This window comes from Sinocyclocheilus anshuiensis, unplaced genomic scaffold, assembly GCF_001515605.1.
Source record: "Sinocyclocheilus anshuiensis isolate Anshui unplaced genomic scaffold, SAMN03320099.WGS_v1.1 scaffold690, whole genome shotgun sequence".
Lineage (NCBI taxonomy): Eukaryota > Metazoa > Chordata > Actinopteri > Cypriniformes > Cyprinidae > Sinocyclocheilus > Sinocyclocheilus anshuiensis.
Window position 1 is genome coordinate 126,362 of NW_015547715.1, and position 18,979 is coordinate 145,340.

Below are 18,979 nucleotides of genomic sequence, written 5' to 3' on the forward strand. Positions count from 1 at the left end.
TGGAGGCTCCTACTGAGCACACACTCATCCCGCTGGAGACCAGCACACTTTCTGCTGCTGCATTTTTCAGATGCATTAGAACATTAAATTACCCCAAAAAACTTTATTTGCATGCATAAGAGTTTATTAAAACAAATACACATAACTTTACACAAAGTGTAAAGCGTTCCTAAAATGTTTTTTAATGAGAAAATCCATGCATTTTGCATTCAGCTATATTGTATTGAAATGTTTCACTGTTGCTCAGTTTTGTACAGAGCAGTGCACATTTTCTTTTGGAAGAAAAAAATGAGTCTGCCTATTTTTATCTGTTTTATGTTTGGTTTTAATTTAAAAAAAAAAGAAGTATTTTTTAAAATAATTCTATTTTATATCATTTTATTAAATTATAAAAATATTATGTCAATTAAAACAAATACACATACACAAAATGATAACAAATAATTTTATTTTCCTATATATAAAGCATTAAAGTGTTTTATAAATTAGAAAATAAATGTATTTTGCATTCAGTTGTATTGTATTGTTTAAATGTTGCTCAGTTTTGTACAGAGAAGCTAAATGCATATTTGAAAAACACAAAAAAATATTTGTGTATCTAGTTATCTTTTTGGTTTTGATAACATTTTTAAAAAATAAATGTATTTTAAATTATTGTATTAAATGTTAAAATATTATATGCCAGGTAAAACAAACACACATGAATACACAAAATGATAAAAAAAAAAAAAATCCTATTCACAAAATGTAATGCATTTCTGAAGTGTTTTTTAAAATGTGAAAACACAATTATGTTGTATTGAAATGTTTAACTGTTCCTCAGTTTTGTCCAGAGCATCAAAATGCACAATTTATTTTTAAAGAAAAGTGTATTTATATCTGTCGGTTTTGATAAAGAAATTTTATTTTTTTATTTTTTTTTATTATAAAAGTTTTATATTAACATATTACATTAAAATGCATTTCTTTTCTTTTTTTCATTTGGTCACCTGAATTATTAAATCTAAAGATAGATAGATAGATAGATAGATAGATAGATAGATAGATAGACGATAGATAGATAGATAGATAGATCGATAGAACGATAGATAGATAGATAGATACAACGATAGATAGAACGATAGATAGATGGACAGATGGACAGATAGATAGATAGATAGATAGATAGATGATAGATAAATAGATAGATAGACAGATGAACGATAGAACGATAGATAGATAGATGAACGATAGATAGATAGATAGATAGATTGATAGATAGATGAACGATAGATAGATAGATAGATAGATAGATGATAGAACGATAGATGATAGATAGATAGATAGATAGATGATAGAACGATAGATAGATAGATAGATAGATAGATAGATAGTATTATTTTATATGAAAATAAATTTGATTAGATATAATAGATTAGATATATAATAGATTGAAAGTATATGAAAATAATTTATGCATTGTCAATTTGTATTATTTCATTTTTATTATGTTTATTAAATACAAATATGCACATCAAATCACACACACACACACACTCGATTTTTTAAAATAAATTAAAGAAATACATTTTTTTTTTCATTCTTTTACATGCTATTCCAGAATAGTGACTTTAACAGGCTTTTCTTCTGGAGGACTTTAGTCGATTAATTAGCATCACAACAGCTTCTCACGCGCTCGACCACCGTAAAATCACACAATTGCAAATAACGACAAGCTCTGATACAAAAAACTACACGGCTCTTCAGAAAAGGGCACATTTTAACCAGATGCAATGCAATAAATGGCAAAGGAAGCGTGTCACCCACTGAGACACATTCAGATGTTAACGCGTGTAAAGGAGGAGTTTGAGAGCTTGGTTTAAACTCACCGAGATCCTTTAACATGTTGATTTGACACGCGTCTGTCTGAGCTGTAGATAAGCGCTGTGAGCTGATGGAGATGCTCAGATATCACAGGACTGAGTGAGTTACACGGTCACACTTACTGGCTGCTGTTTAACTGACCGTCAGCATGAATGAAGAAACAGGAAGTTCACCAGTGCAGGGAAAAACCTCTTTTTCCATCGTAGACATCCTGGATCCCTCCAAATTCACCGGGAAGCATCAGGAGACGCAGAGAGACATCAGGACGCAGGAAATCTCCAGTGAGTTTCAGCCATTCGTCTGTTTTTTTAAAGGGTGAAAATAAGTAGGTTTTCAAAATGTAAAGTAGCATATTAGTTTTGGTTGGTGCAACATACTGTAATTTGTGAAAATAAAACGTTTTTTGAAAGCTACCCATGCGTAAAGCATCAAATTACCAACAGCAGTAAAAACATGAATTAGTGAGGAGTTTGATTAATGAAAATTGTAAAATTACATTGTATTTTTTTTCATGAATTTGTGCAAAGTAGTGACTACATAACGAACCTATTAACAAAAACAACTCAAAAAAAAAAAACAACCCCTAATCGAGCATTTATCATCTTAATAAATAAATCACAAATATTGCGTTTTGTTCATACAGGGAAAAAAACATGTTCAAATACATTTTAAAATATGCAACAACAACAACAAAATACAAAAATGTATTTGTATTTTTAGATATACAAAAAAGGCCAAAAATATATTTGTTAAAATACATTTCAAAATACTTTTACGTAAATATATATTTTTGGCCTTTTTTTTGTATAATTAAAATAATAATAATGACATCTTTCTTCCTTACATTTCAGTTAAACTTGCAAATAAAGACAGTGCCAAGACGGCTTCATCTCAAGACGCAGCAGATTCAAACATCCCCAAATCGAAGCGCATGCGCACTGCGTTCACACTGGATCAGCTGCGCATCCTGGAGCGTAGCTTCCAGAACAGCCACTATCTGTCGGTGTTTGAGCGCCACTGCATCGCCACAGGCCTCCGTCTGTCCGAAACACAGGTCAAGATCTGGTGCACCAAATGGAAGAAGGAAGAAGAAGGTCATGGAGGAGAGGAGCAGAACCATTGCGCACATCGGGCATTTATGTATGCGCTGCCTGGACATCACGCAAATCCTGTGCATTATTACACACCACAAACACCTTACCAGCACCACTGAGGGTCATGATGTTCTGACCTACGTTTGTCTAGCTCTCTGGGGCTTTAAAGAACAGAAACCAATAGACTGATCTGAGAACTTTTTAAATCTCTAAATTAGAAGTTCTTGATTTGAAGAAGTTCTTGAAGAATCTCCAAGAAGGTTTATTTTTTTAAGAATGAATGAACGGCAGCAATATATTTAATGTAATATTTAACTTTTTTTTATAATGAAGTCATCATAATATTTATAATGTCTTTAACAATTGTATTTTATACCACAATTTAAATGTAAGAGGACGCAATAAAGTTTATAGTTTTGCACTTTTGACTGCTACAATCTTATTTTGCCATTTCAGAGTTCAAAATGTAATGTTTAATTCAATGTGTTACTTGCCATTTTTTGTAATTAATTTAAAGTTTACATATTTTGCCCCTTTTTACAATATGTAATATAAGTCTCTGGTGTCCCCAGAATGTGTCTGTGGAGTTTCAGATAGATACTCCACAGATTATTTATTATATCATTTTGAAAATGCCTATTTTGAGTGGAAGCAGAAACAGGCTGTTTTTCGGGCCTGTCTCTTTAAATGCAAATGAGCTGCTGCTCCCCGCCCCCACAGCTCGTACCTGCTAAAAACATCTGTTTTGGTTCTGATTGTCATGTTTATCGCGCTGAAATCATGCGTTTTAAATCATATTAATTTTCCACATTCTGAATCAGTTTGCTTCATGCAAGTCTAAGCAGGAATGGAGTCATAATTGTGTTGGCTTCATTAAAAAAAAATATTAGCTCTACAAGGCAAACATGCTTGACAACCACTGAAGATTAAGAGAAGAAATATGAAGACAGAACAACTGATAGAGTGTGTCTTTCCAAAACCAGGCCAGATCTGTGCTATTTCGGCAAACAAGAGGTTTTAGGCATTATTTGGTAATGATGGCTTCAGTCCACCAGTGTCATCCCAACTGATAGAGTGTGTCTTTCCAAAACCAGGCCAGATCTGTGCTATTTCTGCAAACGAGGTTTTAGGCATTATTTGGTAATGATGGCTTCAGTCCACCAGTGTCATCTCATTTGCTCAATGAAAAAAGGCTTATAATAAACGCATTAAAAAAGTACTGCTGAAGAAAACCAGGTATGTTTTATTAAAGTATGGAATTTACACTACAATTCTTTTATTTTCCAAAAGAAAATGATACTTTTATTCAGCAAGCATGCATTCAATAGATTGTTTTCCAACCAATGTCAGTTTTCTTGATTTGTTCTGTATTTATTTTAGTTATAAAAGAAAAACAATATTTTTTTAAATAATACAAGTATTTATATAAAGCTGCGATTAAAAATATTTCAAAAGATTGGGATCAGTAAGATTTTTTTTTAAAGAAATGAATACTTTTAATCATCTAGGACACATTCAATTGATCAAAAGTGACAGTAAAAGCATAATGTTACAAAAGATTTCTATTTAAAATAAATGCTGTTCTTTTGAACTTTCTGTTCTAGAATCCTGACACACAAAAAATCTATCACTGTTTCTACAAAAATTGTAGTTGCCTATTTACATTTTCACAACAAACACATTCTTCTAAACATCTCATTACTGTAATAATGGAAAATAATATAAAAATGCGAATAATAAATAAATATACAATTTATAAAATATGAAATACAAATAAATATTATATATGTTATCATTCAAAAGTTTGAGAACAATAAGTTTTTATTTATTTTTTTCAGCAAGGGTGCATTACATTGATCAAATGTGACAGTAAAGACATGTATTGCATTACAAAAGATTTATATTTCAAATAAATGCTCTTCTTTTGAACTTCCTTTTTATCATAGAATCCTGAAAAATAAAATGTATCACGGTTTCCATAAAAACAGAAATTGTGTAGCACAACTGTGTATACAATTTATAAAATATTAAATACAAATAAATATTATATATGTTATCATTCAAAAGTTTGAGAACAATAAGTTTTTATTAATTTTTTTCAGCAAGGGTGCATTACATTGATCAAATGTGACAGTAAAGACATGTATTGCATTACAAAAGATTTATATTTCAAATAAATGCTCTTCTTTTGAACTTCCTTTTTATCATAGAATCCTGAAAAATAAAATGTATCACGGTTTCCATAAAAACAGAAATTGTGTAGCACAACTGTGTTCAACATTGATAATAATCAGAAATGTTTCTTGAGCATCAAATCAGCATATTAGAATGATTTCTGAAGATCATGTGACACTGAAGACTGGAGTAATGATGCTGAAAATACAGCTGCGCATCACAGAAATAAATTACAGTTTAACAGATATTCACATAGAAAACAGCTATTTTAAATTGCAATAATATTTCACAATATTACTGTTTTAATTGTAATTTTGATCAAATAAATGCAACCTTGGTGAGCAAAAACATCTTTGGAATGGTTGAATGTGTACTTACAACATCTCTCTCTCTCTCTCTTGTCTCCTCCTCTTTTTTTCTGTGGGTTTTGTCCTCCTTCTCACTCACTCAGAGGGGGATGTCAGTGGAATTCCATTCCACTAGAAGAGAGAAAAACAGCCACGATCCCCGTTACATCTGACTTCCACACCAGCCTTACTGATTCCATCCCCAGCAATCTCCAAACATTTGGATGAACTAGTTTTCACAAACAATTAGACGAGTCCCAGATGACCAGTTTTTGCTTTTCCAAGTGCCGCACACTTACCATTGGAAAAGACACCATCTCTAAACTGTAGTATTGGCGTAAAAGATCCCAGAAGACCATGCAGGCGCAGAGGGTTCCTCTGTGTGCAGCCTTATTTGCCCTGTGCTGGATTTTGACATTTGTTATCAATGACGAGTTGGTTAATGCTGCCAAGTCCAACCAGAGAACCAGGAGCATCCAAATGAGGCAAAACAGCGGGATTAATTCAAAAAGAGAAGACCTACAACAGGATGGATTTTCAGAAGACACTCAGATGGATGAGCCCAGAGCAGAAGAGATGGTTGAAAAACAAAAACCAAAGGTTAAAAAGACACCCGAGGAGCTATTAGCTGGTAAGTTGCTTCATAAAATGCTGAACATTCAGTAGACTATATTTAGAGTTTATGTAATGAGGTTTTTGGTGGTTGAAGACCAGTTTCATGTAGGAGAGGAAGGCTGTGCTTTGTTGTAATGACAGATATCTGGCTGAACCAAAAGCTTTATTGGCTCCTTTGAGGTTATGCAACATTTTTAGCGAAACCATGACTGGTCAGTCCACTGACACACTTTCTGCTGCTGTTTTTTTCTTCTTTTTGTCCTTCATCTGGAAAAAAAACCTGATGAAGGAGGCATGTGGGAACGAAATGACAGTTGTGGGTTGAATGAGAATCACAGATGATCTTGAATACGATAACAAATGTTCCACGAGCTTCTCTCTCCTTCTCCCTTGTGCTCATGTCAGAGTCCTGTGAGGCTCGAGTAACACAGACGGGAAGAGAGACGGAGCCGACATTTGGTTTGAATTGAAACACTCACTTAAATCTGATCTGTTTGAGACGGCCGTGTGTGTGTGACAGCTCTCCTTCAGTCGCACGGCCTGAAAATCATCAACAGAAGGAAGTTACACAGCATCCTGAGGGAGATTTTAATGCTCTTTTGTAGCTCTGAAGATCTCAATTATCTTGTATTGAAGGATCGACATTGTTTCACCCTATATTTCTGAGCCAAATTATTCAACAGTTGTCATACAGTAAGAGTATAAAGCTGTAAAATGAAGCTCAAAGTATCTGATGAGAAATGTTTGAGATCTTTCACTTTCAATTGCAGACTTATTTGAGACATTAACACATTAATGTGAGATTACTGGTTCTTTTTCTCAGAAGCAAAAGCAGAAAAGTCTTCATTTCCAGTATTTATTCACATTTAATATCATTGCTGTCTAGAAAAAATATTACATTATTACAGATATATTAAAGAGATGTTTTGGTAACTCGTAAGTCTTTAAACATAAGCTTGTGTAGTAATTCATACACTCTAAGCAGTGATTTATTTAGTGATTTATTTCCAAAGGTCTGGATTTAATCAAGTGTTGCTCCCACCGTCAGAGTGGTTTCAGCAGCTTATGACAGCTGTAAAACTTCATAAAAGCTTTGATTTGTTAATTGTGAACAACTATAAGTTTGACACAAAGCTGTCGTCTATAAAAGGCAATTTCAGCATGTCAGCGTGACTTCTTCATGTGAAGATAAAACAGCACCTGCACAAAAGAAAAGCACATATTAGACTTCTTATCTCAGTTGTATTGGTTTACATTGATCCCATGGAACTTTAGGAGAAATATCTGAGCAACATTTTCCATTTTATGGAAAAGCATCATATCTTTAACACACATGCAGAAATAAAGGCAAATATAGCTGAAACGTTGACCTTGTTTGTCAGCAGGAGTTCTCTTTAGTGCTTTCATCTGCTGCTATAATTCATCACTTTAATGTTGACGTTTTTCCATAATGTTTGTGGACAGTTTTCTGTGAATTAAGGGTATAGAAAAACACATTTGTATGATTTTGAAACCAAAGTTGTATGACAGTGGTTATCGTTCCCTCATTTATTGTCTAGCCAAGGCAAAGAAGGCAGCTGAGAAGGAAGCCAAGACCAAGAAACCAAAGCCCACCAAAAAACCCAAACCCCCAAAGCCCACCAAGAAACCAAAGCCTCCAAAACCCACCAAAAAGCCAAAAGCGCCGAAGCCCACCACAACACCAAGGACTAGAGCAACTAAACCAAGCAGAAAGCCAACCATGGAGGAAGAAGAGGAGAAACTGCTGCTGGAGCTGGGATGGGACACGTGTATGTTGATGCAATCTTCTTCAACACATTATTATTTTTCAGCAAATGCTATTGTGGTCTTTTTAAATACAGTTTCTGTGCTCAGTATTTCCAACAGAACCAAAGGAGACAGAGACTGCGAAACCCTTTGGCCCAGATCATGGTATGACAACAAATACAACACACACAATTTAACAGGTTAACTTTATGAGCTCATTAAATCTTCAGATCTTAAAATCTTTGGAGGTTTTTGCAAACACAGATTCAGAGTGGGCCTAATTATAAGTCATTTGATTGACTTCCTGTGGAGTGTAAACACTGGGGGAAAGAAATCCCACATACTTACATTAAAGAAGGGACCTGAAACCAGAATATATTGAGCGTACAAAGAAACCACATTCTAAACCATCTTTAGAATCATTGTGGGGCGGAAATGACAAACTTCACCTTTAATTCCATATGGCCTCATTTAGGCTATAGATGTAACAAAATTAACAGAATTGGGTTGTTGTGTACAGAGCACATTAAGGCTGGAATACATCACATGACTTTTAAAACACTAGGCCAGGGGTGGCGAACGTCGGTCCTGGAGAGCCGCAGCCCTGCAGAGTTTTGCTTCAACCCTAATCAAACACACCTGAACAAGCTAATCAAGGTCTGAACGGTTACTAGGAAGCTACAGGCAGATGAGTTTTAATTAGAGTTGGAGCTGAACTCTACAGGACCGGAGTTTGCCACCCGTGCACTAGGCAAACACTTGGCGACTTTGTAAATTCTTACAAAGGAAAAGAAAAAACATCATACACTAAAATGTACACACTTCCAAACTCACACAAAAACATGCAACTTGTTGCTAGGAGACGCATGACCAACGAAAACTAAATATGTGTTGCAAAATCGCATCAAAATATAAAAAGTGTTACGATATCCTGACTGGATGAAATTGTATAGCGTCTATATTATTGTAACGGGGCTGAAGAGACGTGAGACGTGTGGATCCATCTGCAGGCTTTATTAAAGAGACGTGGTAAACAACATGACCAACAAAAACTAAATATGTGTTCCAAAATCGCATCAAAATATAAAAAGTGTTACGATATCCTGACTGGATGAAATTGTATAGCGGCTATATTATAGCCTGAAGCTTGGAAATCGGAGTCTGTGACCATCATACATAACAAGATTTTCTGCTATATCGGTCAACTCCGACTGACGAAAAACTGCAGACTGTCTGTTGATGTTCATGAACTTGCGTCGACTAATCGGGGCAAAAACCTGTACAAATATCGTATTCCAGTCTTTTAGCTGCTGTTTTCTCATCAATACACTGCTATTCATAATCTTTCACTTTGGTTATCTCTCTTTTTTTACCTTATAGTAGACGTCCACAATAAGAAAGACGCCATTACACCACCTTCAATCAAAGAACACGACCCGACTTACTGGGACGCCCGACGTACGTTTGAAGTGGCACACATACACTCTTAAAAAGGTTCTTTATTGGCATCCTCCATGAGGAACATTTAACATCCATTGAACTTTTCCATTGCACTAGAACAGGTGTCAAACTCAATTCCTGGAGGGCCGGAGCCCTGCAGAGTTTAGATTCAACCCTAATTAAACACAGCTGATCCAAAGTCCTTCAGGTTTATTTGAAAACTACATGGTATGTGTGATGGAGCAGGATTGGAACAAAACTCTGCAGGGCTCCGGCCCTCCAGGAATTGAGTTTGACACCCCTGCACTAGACCTTATGCGTCAGAGAAACAAGTGTGCAGCCATCTTTAAAATCCTGTCTTTGAACTTCCGTTTTTGTGGTATAGCATCACCGTTTAGTAATTAGCTGGTGAAGTGGATTTACTTATGAACAAAAGTTATCATGTGCATTGTAATGTTTGAAGCAGATGTCAGTAGACTGGGCAGATTTTAAAACAAACAGTTAATTCATAACTTCGTACGACCTTATACATGCTGTGTAAATACAAACGGAAGACAACGAGCGCAGCGCTGAAAAGGGGCAAAGCCACATAAGGTCTATAAGTGGAAAAAGGTTCTTTAGATTATTGAAATGTTCTTCACAATAAGAAAAAAATGTTCTTTTATAAGAATTTCACTTGAGGTTTCTTTGTGGAACCAAAGGGGTTCTTCTGGCATCACTGTGAAAACCCTCTTCTGGATCATTTATTTTTAAGAATGTAGAATCAGATTCTCAAAATATTACTATAATAATAAACTTTTATCACCTGACAGATGAAGTTCCAGAGCCTGAGCTCATCCCTAAAGTCAAGGAGCCACACAGCACTGATGACCCATGTATATACTTACCAATCCCAGGTAATCAAGGGCCAATTTACATTCGAAAAGTCTGGGAAAGATGATACTTGTAACAAAAACAAAAAAACGGCCACATAACAAGTTTAAAACTCCTCCAAACACCTTATCATGGTGTGGAGTTTTGCACCCCGCAAACATCACTCACATTTTATTCAGACAAAATAAAATCTGATTTTACATGCAATTTCGTTTATGCACTAATGTGAGAATGCAAAAACAACATGAGCAGGAAATGCAATGCAAATAAATAGCATGTTATGTTCTCTTTCACTCACATTTATCAAAATAATGTCTTTTTTCCTTTTAGAGGAATCCACTACCACTCCTCCAACAGTTGCCCCTTGGTATGAGGAATACGATTATTCTGACTGTACGTTTGCACCATTTCAATCTTTTATATTTAATCGGCTCTATCAAACAGCTTGAATCTGTCTGTGTTTTGAATGTTTAGTATATTTTATTTTTATCCTAATTTGCTCTCTCTGAAAATTCAGTGGCAGCAAAGAAGCTGGAGGAAGAGCTGGAAAAAGCAAGAAAGGCCAAAGAGGAGAAGGGTGTGTAAATCAATGTAATGTTTGTTCAAATGAAAGAGAATGTGCTTTTATTGCATGCGTTCTGTAGGTTGGCCAGCTTTTGGGTGGTCTGCAGTAAATGAGATGTAGTGAAAAATGCCTTTTGATTTATTAATTAGAAAGCATTTAGCTGTTCTGTTTGTATTTTTGTGAAAGATTTACTTTGACCAAAAAAAAAAAAAAACAGCAATGCATGACTATGAAAATGAAAATAATGCAAAACAGTTTTCAGTTTCTTTAATGCTTTTTGTTTTGATTTTAGGTGAAATCCCATAAATGTTCTAGACAGATTTTGTAAGATTCGCCCAATTATATGATAATTATAAGCAGAATATATTCATAAAAAGATGGAAAATTATGAAATAGCCATAAATTACAAACTAATTGAGTGCAGGTTTTTTTGTTTTATTTAATTTTTTTCTTGATTTGTACTGGAAAACTAGAGCAAAATATATATTTTTTTAGCACATTTAGAGCTGTGCTGGCATTTATTGAATAGATTTATTATGAAACAAGGCTACAATAACCTGTTTCAACTATTTCAAGTCTCAGTCTCTCCATTCCCTTACACAGCGGAAAAACTACGGAAGATGTGGGAAGAGGAGGAGGAGGAGAAGAGAAAGCAGACGGTTCCTCATGCCGAGCCAAAGAGTGAGTATTTCTGGAAAACAGCCACAAATCACAGTATAATCAGAGCAGAAACACACAGCCTCTTATAGAAGTGGCTGTTTGTGAGCGCAGAATTGATATTGAGTGAGTTCAGTGAACAAACTCTTGAGCTGAAGGCAGTAAATGTCAGAGCTGACATGTTCTTCCACCACAAAGATTCAGCGTTTTCGACTCAGACTGGCCAGAACTGCTGCTGGCTCCAGCTTCAGCCATTGTTCAGCACAAATGGTTTTCCTGTGTAAAAAATGAAGGGCAGCTGCAGTGTCCAAAATACAACTGCTCAGAGAGCGCTGTCAGTGCTCTTATCACAGGCTTTAAGAAAGAATGATACCGTATTTCCCGTCTGTCAGAGTGTCCTCCTCTTGGCATGGAGTCTCATCGAGTGGAGGACGATCAGATACTGGCATCTTCTATGTCTCATCATGGTCATTCAGCCCTGAGAGGACGTCTGAACATGCAGGTACACACACAATCAAACCACATTACAGTTTCACAATAATTCAGATATTGCGTATTGTGAATAGGATCATAGCTGTGCCACATAAAATAGAGCAAATATGCTTGATTATTATTACAGTGCTTTATTACTGTAAATAAATAAAATTGTACCTTAGTATTTTTTGTCTTGTTTTCCAGTACAAATATCTAAACGTTCTTAAATTAAGATACATTTATCTGAGAGGTAAAATCATTTATCAAAGCGAAATAATAAATAAATTAATAAACAAATAAATAAAATTAAGTGAGCTTAAAACAAGAAAAAATATCAGCCAGTGGAGTCAGAAAAATAAACTTAAATCATAATAAACAAGTTTATTTTTCTTACCCCAGTAGCAGTTATGTTGTCTTGTTTTGTACTACTTAGATTTTTTTTTTTCAGTGTTCAAATCAAATCAATGCAAATGTTGTCCACAAATATTGGAGGTAAAATTTGCTAAAAGAAGAATATAAGAAGATTAAAGAGAAATTTAAGCGGTTTAATTTAAACTAATCTAATCATGTGAACTGTAAAACACAGAAAGCTTAAACCAGCCTATGATGTTCTGCTGATATTTTTTAAGATGATTTAGCTGGTCAGCCAGCTTGGCTTTGAAACTATTTTCAAGTTTGTAATTAAAATTGACATTTTGAAGAAGAAAGATTTTTCTTGTAAAACGTACTCCAGTATCTTTATTTGCAAATTTGCAATATTTTTTACAGTTTCCCAGTCTAAATCATCAAACCAGATCAGTCTGACTAGTGGAAACCAGCTTGGTGAACCACTAAGACATGCAAACCAGGTGTATGATGTTTTTTAATTAATAATTCAATCATACATTTAAACGAAAAACTGATTATTTCCAAATTGACTAAAGTACTTCTGAGTACTTGCAGCTAAGTAAGACATATTGAGCTGTGCTGCTCATGTGAGCAATGCAAGTTCAAGTCTGGCTTGCGTCATTTTCTGATCTCCCCTACCCATAACTTAAGGGAATATCTGTATATGAATGCATGAAAAAATCTAGATTTTGAAGTGAGCACCTGTTTTCCAGAGTTCAGCTGACGAGGACGACGTTTATGGCGGTGCGTGGTGTGCTGATACGGAGGAGAAGGAGCACTGGTTTCAGGTGAACGCCCATCGAGAGGTGGAGTTCACCAGCGTCATCACGCAGGGCAGGAGCTCGGATACACAGTAAGACATGGATCAAATCATTTGGACTCTTTCTGATAACAAGAAAGACAAGAAGACACCTAAACTGGCAAATCATCCTCTCTTCCAGTGATGACTTTGTGTCGTCGTATTTCGTGGCCTTCAGTAACGACAGCCGTGATTGGACGGTGCTTGATGATGGTTACGCTGAGTGGGTCAGTTCACATATGCTAAAACAGCATAAAATATTTTATAGTCAGGCATCATGCATACAAAGAACATTTGTGACCCTGGAGGACAAAAGCAGTCTTAAGTCGCTGGGGTATATTTGTAGCAATAGCCAAAAAAACATTGCATGGGTCACAATTATAGATTTTTCTTTTATGCCAAAAATCATTAGGATATTAAGTAAAGATTATGTTCCATGAAGATATTTTGTAAATTTCCTACCGTAAATATATCAAAACTTAATTTTTGATTAGTAATATGCATTGCTAAGAACTTCATTTGGGCAACTTTAAAGGCGATTTTCTCCATATTTAGATTTTTTTGCACCCTCAGATTCCAGATTTTCAAATAGTTGTATCTCGGCCAAATATTGTCCTATCCTATCAGATGATGTATAAATCTCAATTTAAAAAAAAATTGACCCTTATTGGTGTCTATGGTTTTGTGGTCTAGGGTCACATTTTGAGATTTTCCTCTTTTTTTGGTCAAATCCTGTTGTTTCTTTACCCCACAGCTCTTTTATGGGAATGTGGATAAAGACACTCCAGTAATGACAGAGTTCTCGTATCCGGTTGTGGCGCGTTACATCCGTATCCTCCCGCAGAGCTGGAACGGCAGCCTGTGTATGAGGCTGGAGGTGCTCGGCTGCCCGTTACCCAGTAAGCACTGCAGCTCTCACCTGAGTGTGACAGATTACTCATTAGTTTTGATGTAATGCTATGAAACACATTTACATGATATTAATCCTAATTATGAGATAAAAAGTCTAAATTGGAATACTAAATCATAACTATGAGATAAATTTAAATGACATACTAAATCATAATTGTGAGATTAAAAAGTCAAAAATATGAGTGGCAAAGTCATAATTCTAAGATAAAATTAAATGACATGCTAAATCATAATAAAATTAAATGACATGCTCATATGACATAGTCATCATTTTGAGATAAATTTAAATTACATAGTAAGTCATAAACATGAGATAAATAGTCTTAATTATGACATACCAAGTCAGAATTCTGATAAATGGAAATGGCATTAATTCATAATTATGAGATAAAAAGCCAAATTATGAGATAAGTCATAATAAGATAAAGGGGAAATTATGAGATAAAAATTGAGAAAATAATTAATATCATATTAATTATGATAAGAAGTATAAATTATGACATACTAAGTCATAATTATGAGATCAATTTAAATGACATGCCAAGTCATAATTTTGAGATTAAATGTCAAAAATATGAGTTAAAAAGTATAAATCGATAAGATCAATTGAAATTACATACTAAGTCATAATTATGAGACAAAGTGTCAAAATTATGACATACTAAGTCATAATGAGATACAGTTATAATTATGACTAAAGTTCTAAATTATGACATACTAAGACATAATTCTGAGATAAATTAAAATTACATAGTAAGTCATAAACATGAGATAAATAGTCTTAATTATGACATAAGTCAGAATTCTGATAAATGGAAATGACATTAATTCATAATTATAAGATAAAAAAAAGTCATAATTATGAGATAAGCCATAATAAGATAAAGGGCAAATTATGAGATAAAAATTGAGGGAAAAAGTCACAATTATGATAAAAAGTATCAATTATGACATACTAAGTCATAATTATGAGATAAATTGAAATGACATACTAAATCAGAATTATGAGATTAAAAAGTCTAAATTCAAGTCTGAGACAAATTAAAATGGCTAATTCATTCATAATTATGAGATTTAAAAGTCTAATTTATGACATACTAAGTCATAATTGTTGGATTAATTGAATTGGCATACTAAGTCTTAATTATGACAAATAAAGTCATAATTATGAATCAAAATGGTCATACTATGTCAGAATATCAGTCCAAGTCAAAATGATCAGAAACAATTAGACCTTTTATGTTACAATTATGAATTAGTTTGTCATAATTTTGACTTATTTCTCATAATTTTGATTTGTTATAATTTAGACTTTTTTTCCTCATAATTTTGACTTTTTATTTTAGAATTTCAACATTTTAGCTCATAATAGCTACAGTTGGATCTCATTAATTAACCAAAGCATGATTTTTTTTTGTGGCAGATATGGGCTTATTATATTTTTGATCCTATTTTTGTCACATAAGTCAAATAGCTCAAATGATTCTCTCTTCCCAGCTAGTTATCCAACAGAGAACGACGTTCCACCGACGGATGATCTTGATTACAGGCATCACAACTACAAAGAGATGAGACAGGTGAGACGTTTACAGCCACACAGGTATTCTCAAGGTCACTGGGGTCAACGCTGAGGCTCAGCAGCACGTCAAAACACGTCCAGCGTGAAGTTTGGACTCTATTTTGTGACTCCTCTGTGGTCTTGCTGAAGAGTTTTCATGTATATGTGTCTATAAACAGATGATGAAGGTGATCAACGAAGAATGTCCCAACATCACCAGAATATACAACATCGGCAAAAGCTCTCAAGGGCTGAAGATGTACGCCATGGAGATCTCAGATAATCCTGGAGAACATGAGACGGGTATGTTTTAAGATGGTTTACAATAGAGATCAATGCGTTAGCCAATTAAACTGCAATTTAAGAGTCATTTCAAGTAAATAATATTAAAAAAAATGCCCAAAAATCTGAGAACATTTGCAAAATTGCTTGTATTTTGCATTTTACACATATATTTAACATACCAATTCAGGTGAAGAGTTGAGTAAAAATAATAGAAATTGTTTACATTCTGAAAGATAACTAACGTAATTTTTCAAAATTCTTACATTGGTTTATTTTAAGATTTTAATATTTCCATATTTTCAGTATGGTCTCAAACTCAACTCATTGCACCCCATTGTGTATAAATACAATATTATATTGGTCATTGGCCAGTTGCATTGAAAATGTATCGGTCAATAACTAGTTTGCTCCCATTTAAACTAATCAGTCAAACTATATTTTTATAAGGTGAGCCAGAGTTCCGTTACACAGCAGGGCTTCATGGGAATGAGGTGATGGGCAGGGAACTTTTGCTGCTCTTGATGCAGTTCCTCTGTAAGGAATACAATGATGACAATCCACGAGTGCGCCGCCTTGTGGAGAGCGTACGCATTCATCTGGTGCCTTCACTGAACCCTGATGCCTATGAGCTGGCCTATGAGATGGTATATTCCCTGTTCTCCACCCATGCCATTTCTGTTTATCATGCGAGTCATTGTTAATTTGGGCGGATGCTTGTTTGTCTAGGGCTCGGAGATGGGGAACTGGGCTTTGGGCCACTGGACAGAGGAGGGATACGACATTTTCCAGAACTTCCCAGACTTGAACAGTATTCTGTGGGGTGCGGAGGACAGGGGATGGGTGCCACGGATCGTTCCCAATCACCACATTCCCATTCCTGAGAATGTTCTCAATGGCTCTGTGAGTAAAACTGAAGAAAATGAACAGAATGGACACCAATGCTGCCTCAAGTGAAGTTTGGAAATTATGATATAGACCAACTTGGTGTTTGCAAACAGTGATGAAGTTTTTTGTGGGCGGAGCCTATCTGGAGGCAGAAAATGACAGTTTTCAAGTGGCGGTCTATGGAAACCATGGAATAAAAGAATAAAAAAAGGTCAATTTGAGTTTATATTTCAAAATTCTGACTTTATTCTCGCAATTCCGAGATTATATCTCACAATTCTGATAAGAAAAATCAACTCGTCATTCTCTCTTTTCAGTTTATATTCCACACTTCTGGCTTTTTTTCCCCCCTCCGAATGGAAAAACTCGCTATTGTTGAGTTAAATTGATTTATAAAGTCCGAAATACGAGATATAAAGTTGCATTTGCGAGAAAAAAAGTCAGAATTGTGAGACAAAATAGGTAAATGTAAAATGTTATAGGTTTAAATAGTATTTCATGCTGTAACTGTAGGGCTAATATAATATGTTCCCTATGAACTGCATATGTGAATATTATGAAGACCAATTGTTTAAATCAAATTTATGCTTTAAAAGCAGAGTAATCATAGCAGGTTTCATTCATTAGTCTGTCCGTTTAAACGTCTGCGTTTAGCTTCAAATGGTGTTTTTGACGACAGAATTCTATAAAAATGATTTGCATTCCGATTCTGACATCCAAAGGCACAACAATACATTTTTATCTCTTATTCCATGGATTTTTCCCATTTCACTCCACTTGTTACCAGTATTTTTTTCTGCCACCAGAATGCGCGCGCAGCTACGAGTAACTGTGACGTCTACACGAAATTGGTCTATAATACAAAAATGATAATATGATATAATACAAAAATCGATGCTGCCGCTACTCAGTTGCACAAACATTAACAAATCAGGCTTCAGTAGGCTATTCGGAGGAAAACGGAGATTCCCCCAAGCATCGTAAATGCAACGTTCCCGTTATCTCAGGGAATCAAGGTCAGTAACCGGAGCGTTTTGTGAAAGAATGCAAATATTTTGGAGGTCAAAGCAGATGTTTTGTGAGAGAAGCAGGGGCGTAGCGTCTGGGTATGCAGGGTATGCACGTGCATATGGGCCCGGGCTGATTGGGGGCCCGCCGAGGGGGACCTTTTAATTAAAACGAGGGAACAAATTCTTAATTCGTGGCCTAAATAAATAAATATATTTTCTGCATGTCATGTGCAGGGCTCAGTAATTTCTTGTGTGCATTTATTATATTGCTGTCGTGCAGAACATGTGTCAAAAAAACCTGTGTGAGGTTGGTAGCTAGCTAGTTGAAAAGACTGTATCACAACTCTATCACATCTAGCTTCAGCGACACCTGCACCGTTTAAATTCTCTTTCTTTCGTTTTAATTCTCTTTTATCGACAGACTATCGAAAGTAGCCATTCTTTCCATTGAGAATACACGAAGCCTTAAATTAAACACCAAGGACACAGTGGATGAATTTGCCGAAAGAAAGGCCCGGAGAATTATATTAAATTAATTACAACAAAAATTTGAGTCGTTTTTTCGTGTTTTGTGCGGCTGTGCCAAGAGTGTGTTTGATAATTTAGTGAATAGGCTATGGCAGCATTTTAGTGCCATAATATTTTTAGAATAAAGTCAAAATTATGAGATTGAGAAAGTTGGGTTAAGCCTATATTGCGTGAATAAAGTCAATCAATGTGAACATTCCACCTACTCATGGGGAAAAAAAGGTCTGTGGCGGTTAACTGACTGATTTATGAAAATAATAAAACAATGTTGGCAAAAAATGTTGGCATTTCTGAGGTAAATGTTATCTCATGACTATTCACAGGCTGTTTTATTGACTATTTTTGAAACACTGCTTGATTGACCGATTAGCCTACATGAGACTTGTTGTTTTGATTTTTTTCAACATGTCTTCTAATATCATTCATGTTTATCTTGTGCTGGAACTAATAGAAAAATAGACGATTGATTCACATGCCGCTTGAACTGAATACAGTGATCTCACTCCATATTAAAGAGCGGAAAAACACATTTCTTGTTTGTATTTTGTGATCAAATTTATGTATATATATATATATAATTAATTATAATGTTATATATTAAAAGTAACAAAACACAAATAATGAATAGACCGGAAAACATTAAATATTATTTCCAAGCATTTATACGTAAATAAAACCGCTTGTAAATAGTCATGTAATGTTATTTACCTAAGAAAAGACATCAATAAGGAGCATTGGACCGTAC

The 18,979-nt window shown here is 34.8% G+C and overlaps 1 protein-coding gene and 3 long non-coding RNA genes across 4 annotated transcripts in view; 1 reads left to right on the top strand and 3 right to left on the bottom strand.

Annotated features, from left to right (window-relative positions):
- Positions 1-2,826: 2,826 nt before the first annotated feature.
- On the bottom strand, positions 2,827-6,041 carry LOC107704138 (uncharacterized). Its single transcript, XR_001635909.1, has 4 exons — positions 6,006-6,041; positions 5,779-5,883; positions 5,511-5,611; positions 2,827-2,902 (listed from the first exon to the last, which is right to left on the bottom strand). It is a non-coding gene; the product is annotated as an uncharacterized LOC107704138 (long non-coding RNA).
- LOC107704136 (inactive carboxypeptidase-like protein X2) overlaps positions 5,783-18,979 on the top strand; it is a 20,221-nt gene continuing 7,024 nt past the window's right edge. Inside the window, exons 1-16 of the mRNA XM_016506997.1 lie at positions 5,783-6,110; positions 7,654-7,884; positions 7,970-8,026; positions 9,245-9,319; positions 10,114-10,197; positions 10,505-10,567; positions 10,692-10,751; positions 11,343-11,420; positions 11,789-11,898; positions 12,971-13,110; positions 13,199-13,283; positions 13,811-13,955; positions 15,466-15,545; positions 15,706-15,829; positions 16,259-16,455; positions 16,538-16,711. Coding sequence (XP_016362483.1) covers positions 5,837-6,110; positions 7,654-7,884; positions 7,970-8,026; positions 9,245-9,319; positions 10,114-10,197; positions 10,505-10,567; positions 10,692-10,751; positions 11,343-11,420; positions 11,789-11,898; positions 12,971-13,110; positions 13,199-13,283; positions 13,811-13,955; positions 15,466-15,545; positions 15,706-15,829; positions 16,259-16,455; positions 16,538-16,711 — 1,977 coding nt within the window. The 5' untranslated portion in view covers positions 5,783-5,836. The remainder of the gene's footprint in view (positions 6,111-7,653; positions 7,885-7,969; positions 8,027-9,244; positions 9,320-10,113; positions 10,198-10,504; positions 10,568-10,691; positions 10,752-11,342; positions 11,421-11,788; positions 11,899-12,970; positions 13,111-13,198; positions 13,284-13,810; positions 13,956-15,465; positions 15,546-15,705; positions 15,830-16,258; positions 16,456-16,537; positions 16,712-18,979) is intronic.
- LOC107704139 (uncharacterized) lies at positions 7,115-8,437 on the bottom strand. The gene is made up of 3 exons (XR_001635910.1): positions 8,311-8,437; positions 7,465-7,562; positions 7,115-7,294 (listed from the first exon to the last, which is right to left on the bottom strand). It is a non-coding gene; the product is annotated as an uncharacterized LOC107704139 (long non-coding RNA).
- On the bottom strand, positions 11,431-13,046 carry LOC107704140 (uncharacterized). Its single transcript, XR_001635911.1, has 3 exons — positions 12,960-13,046; positions 11,770-11,886; positions 11,431-11,672 (listed from the first exon to the last, which is right to left on the bottom strand). It is a non-coding gene; the product is annotated as an uncharacterized LOC107704140 (long non-coding RNA).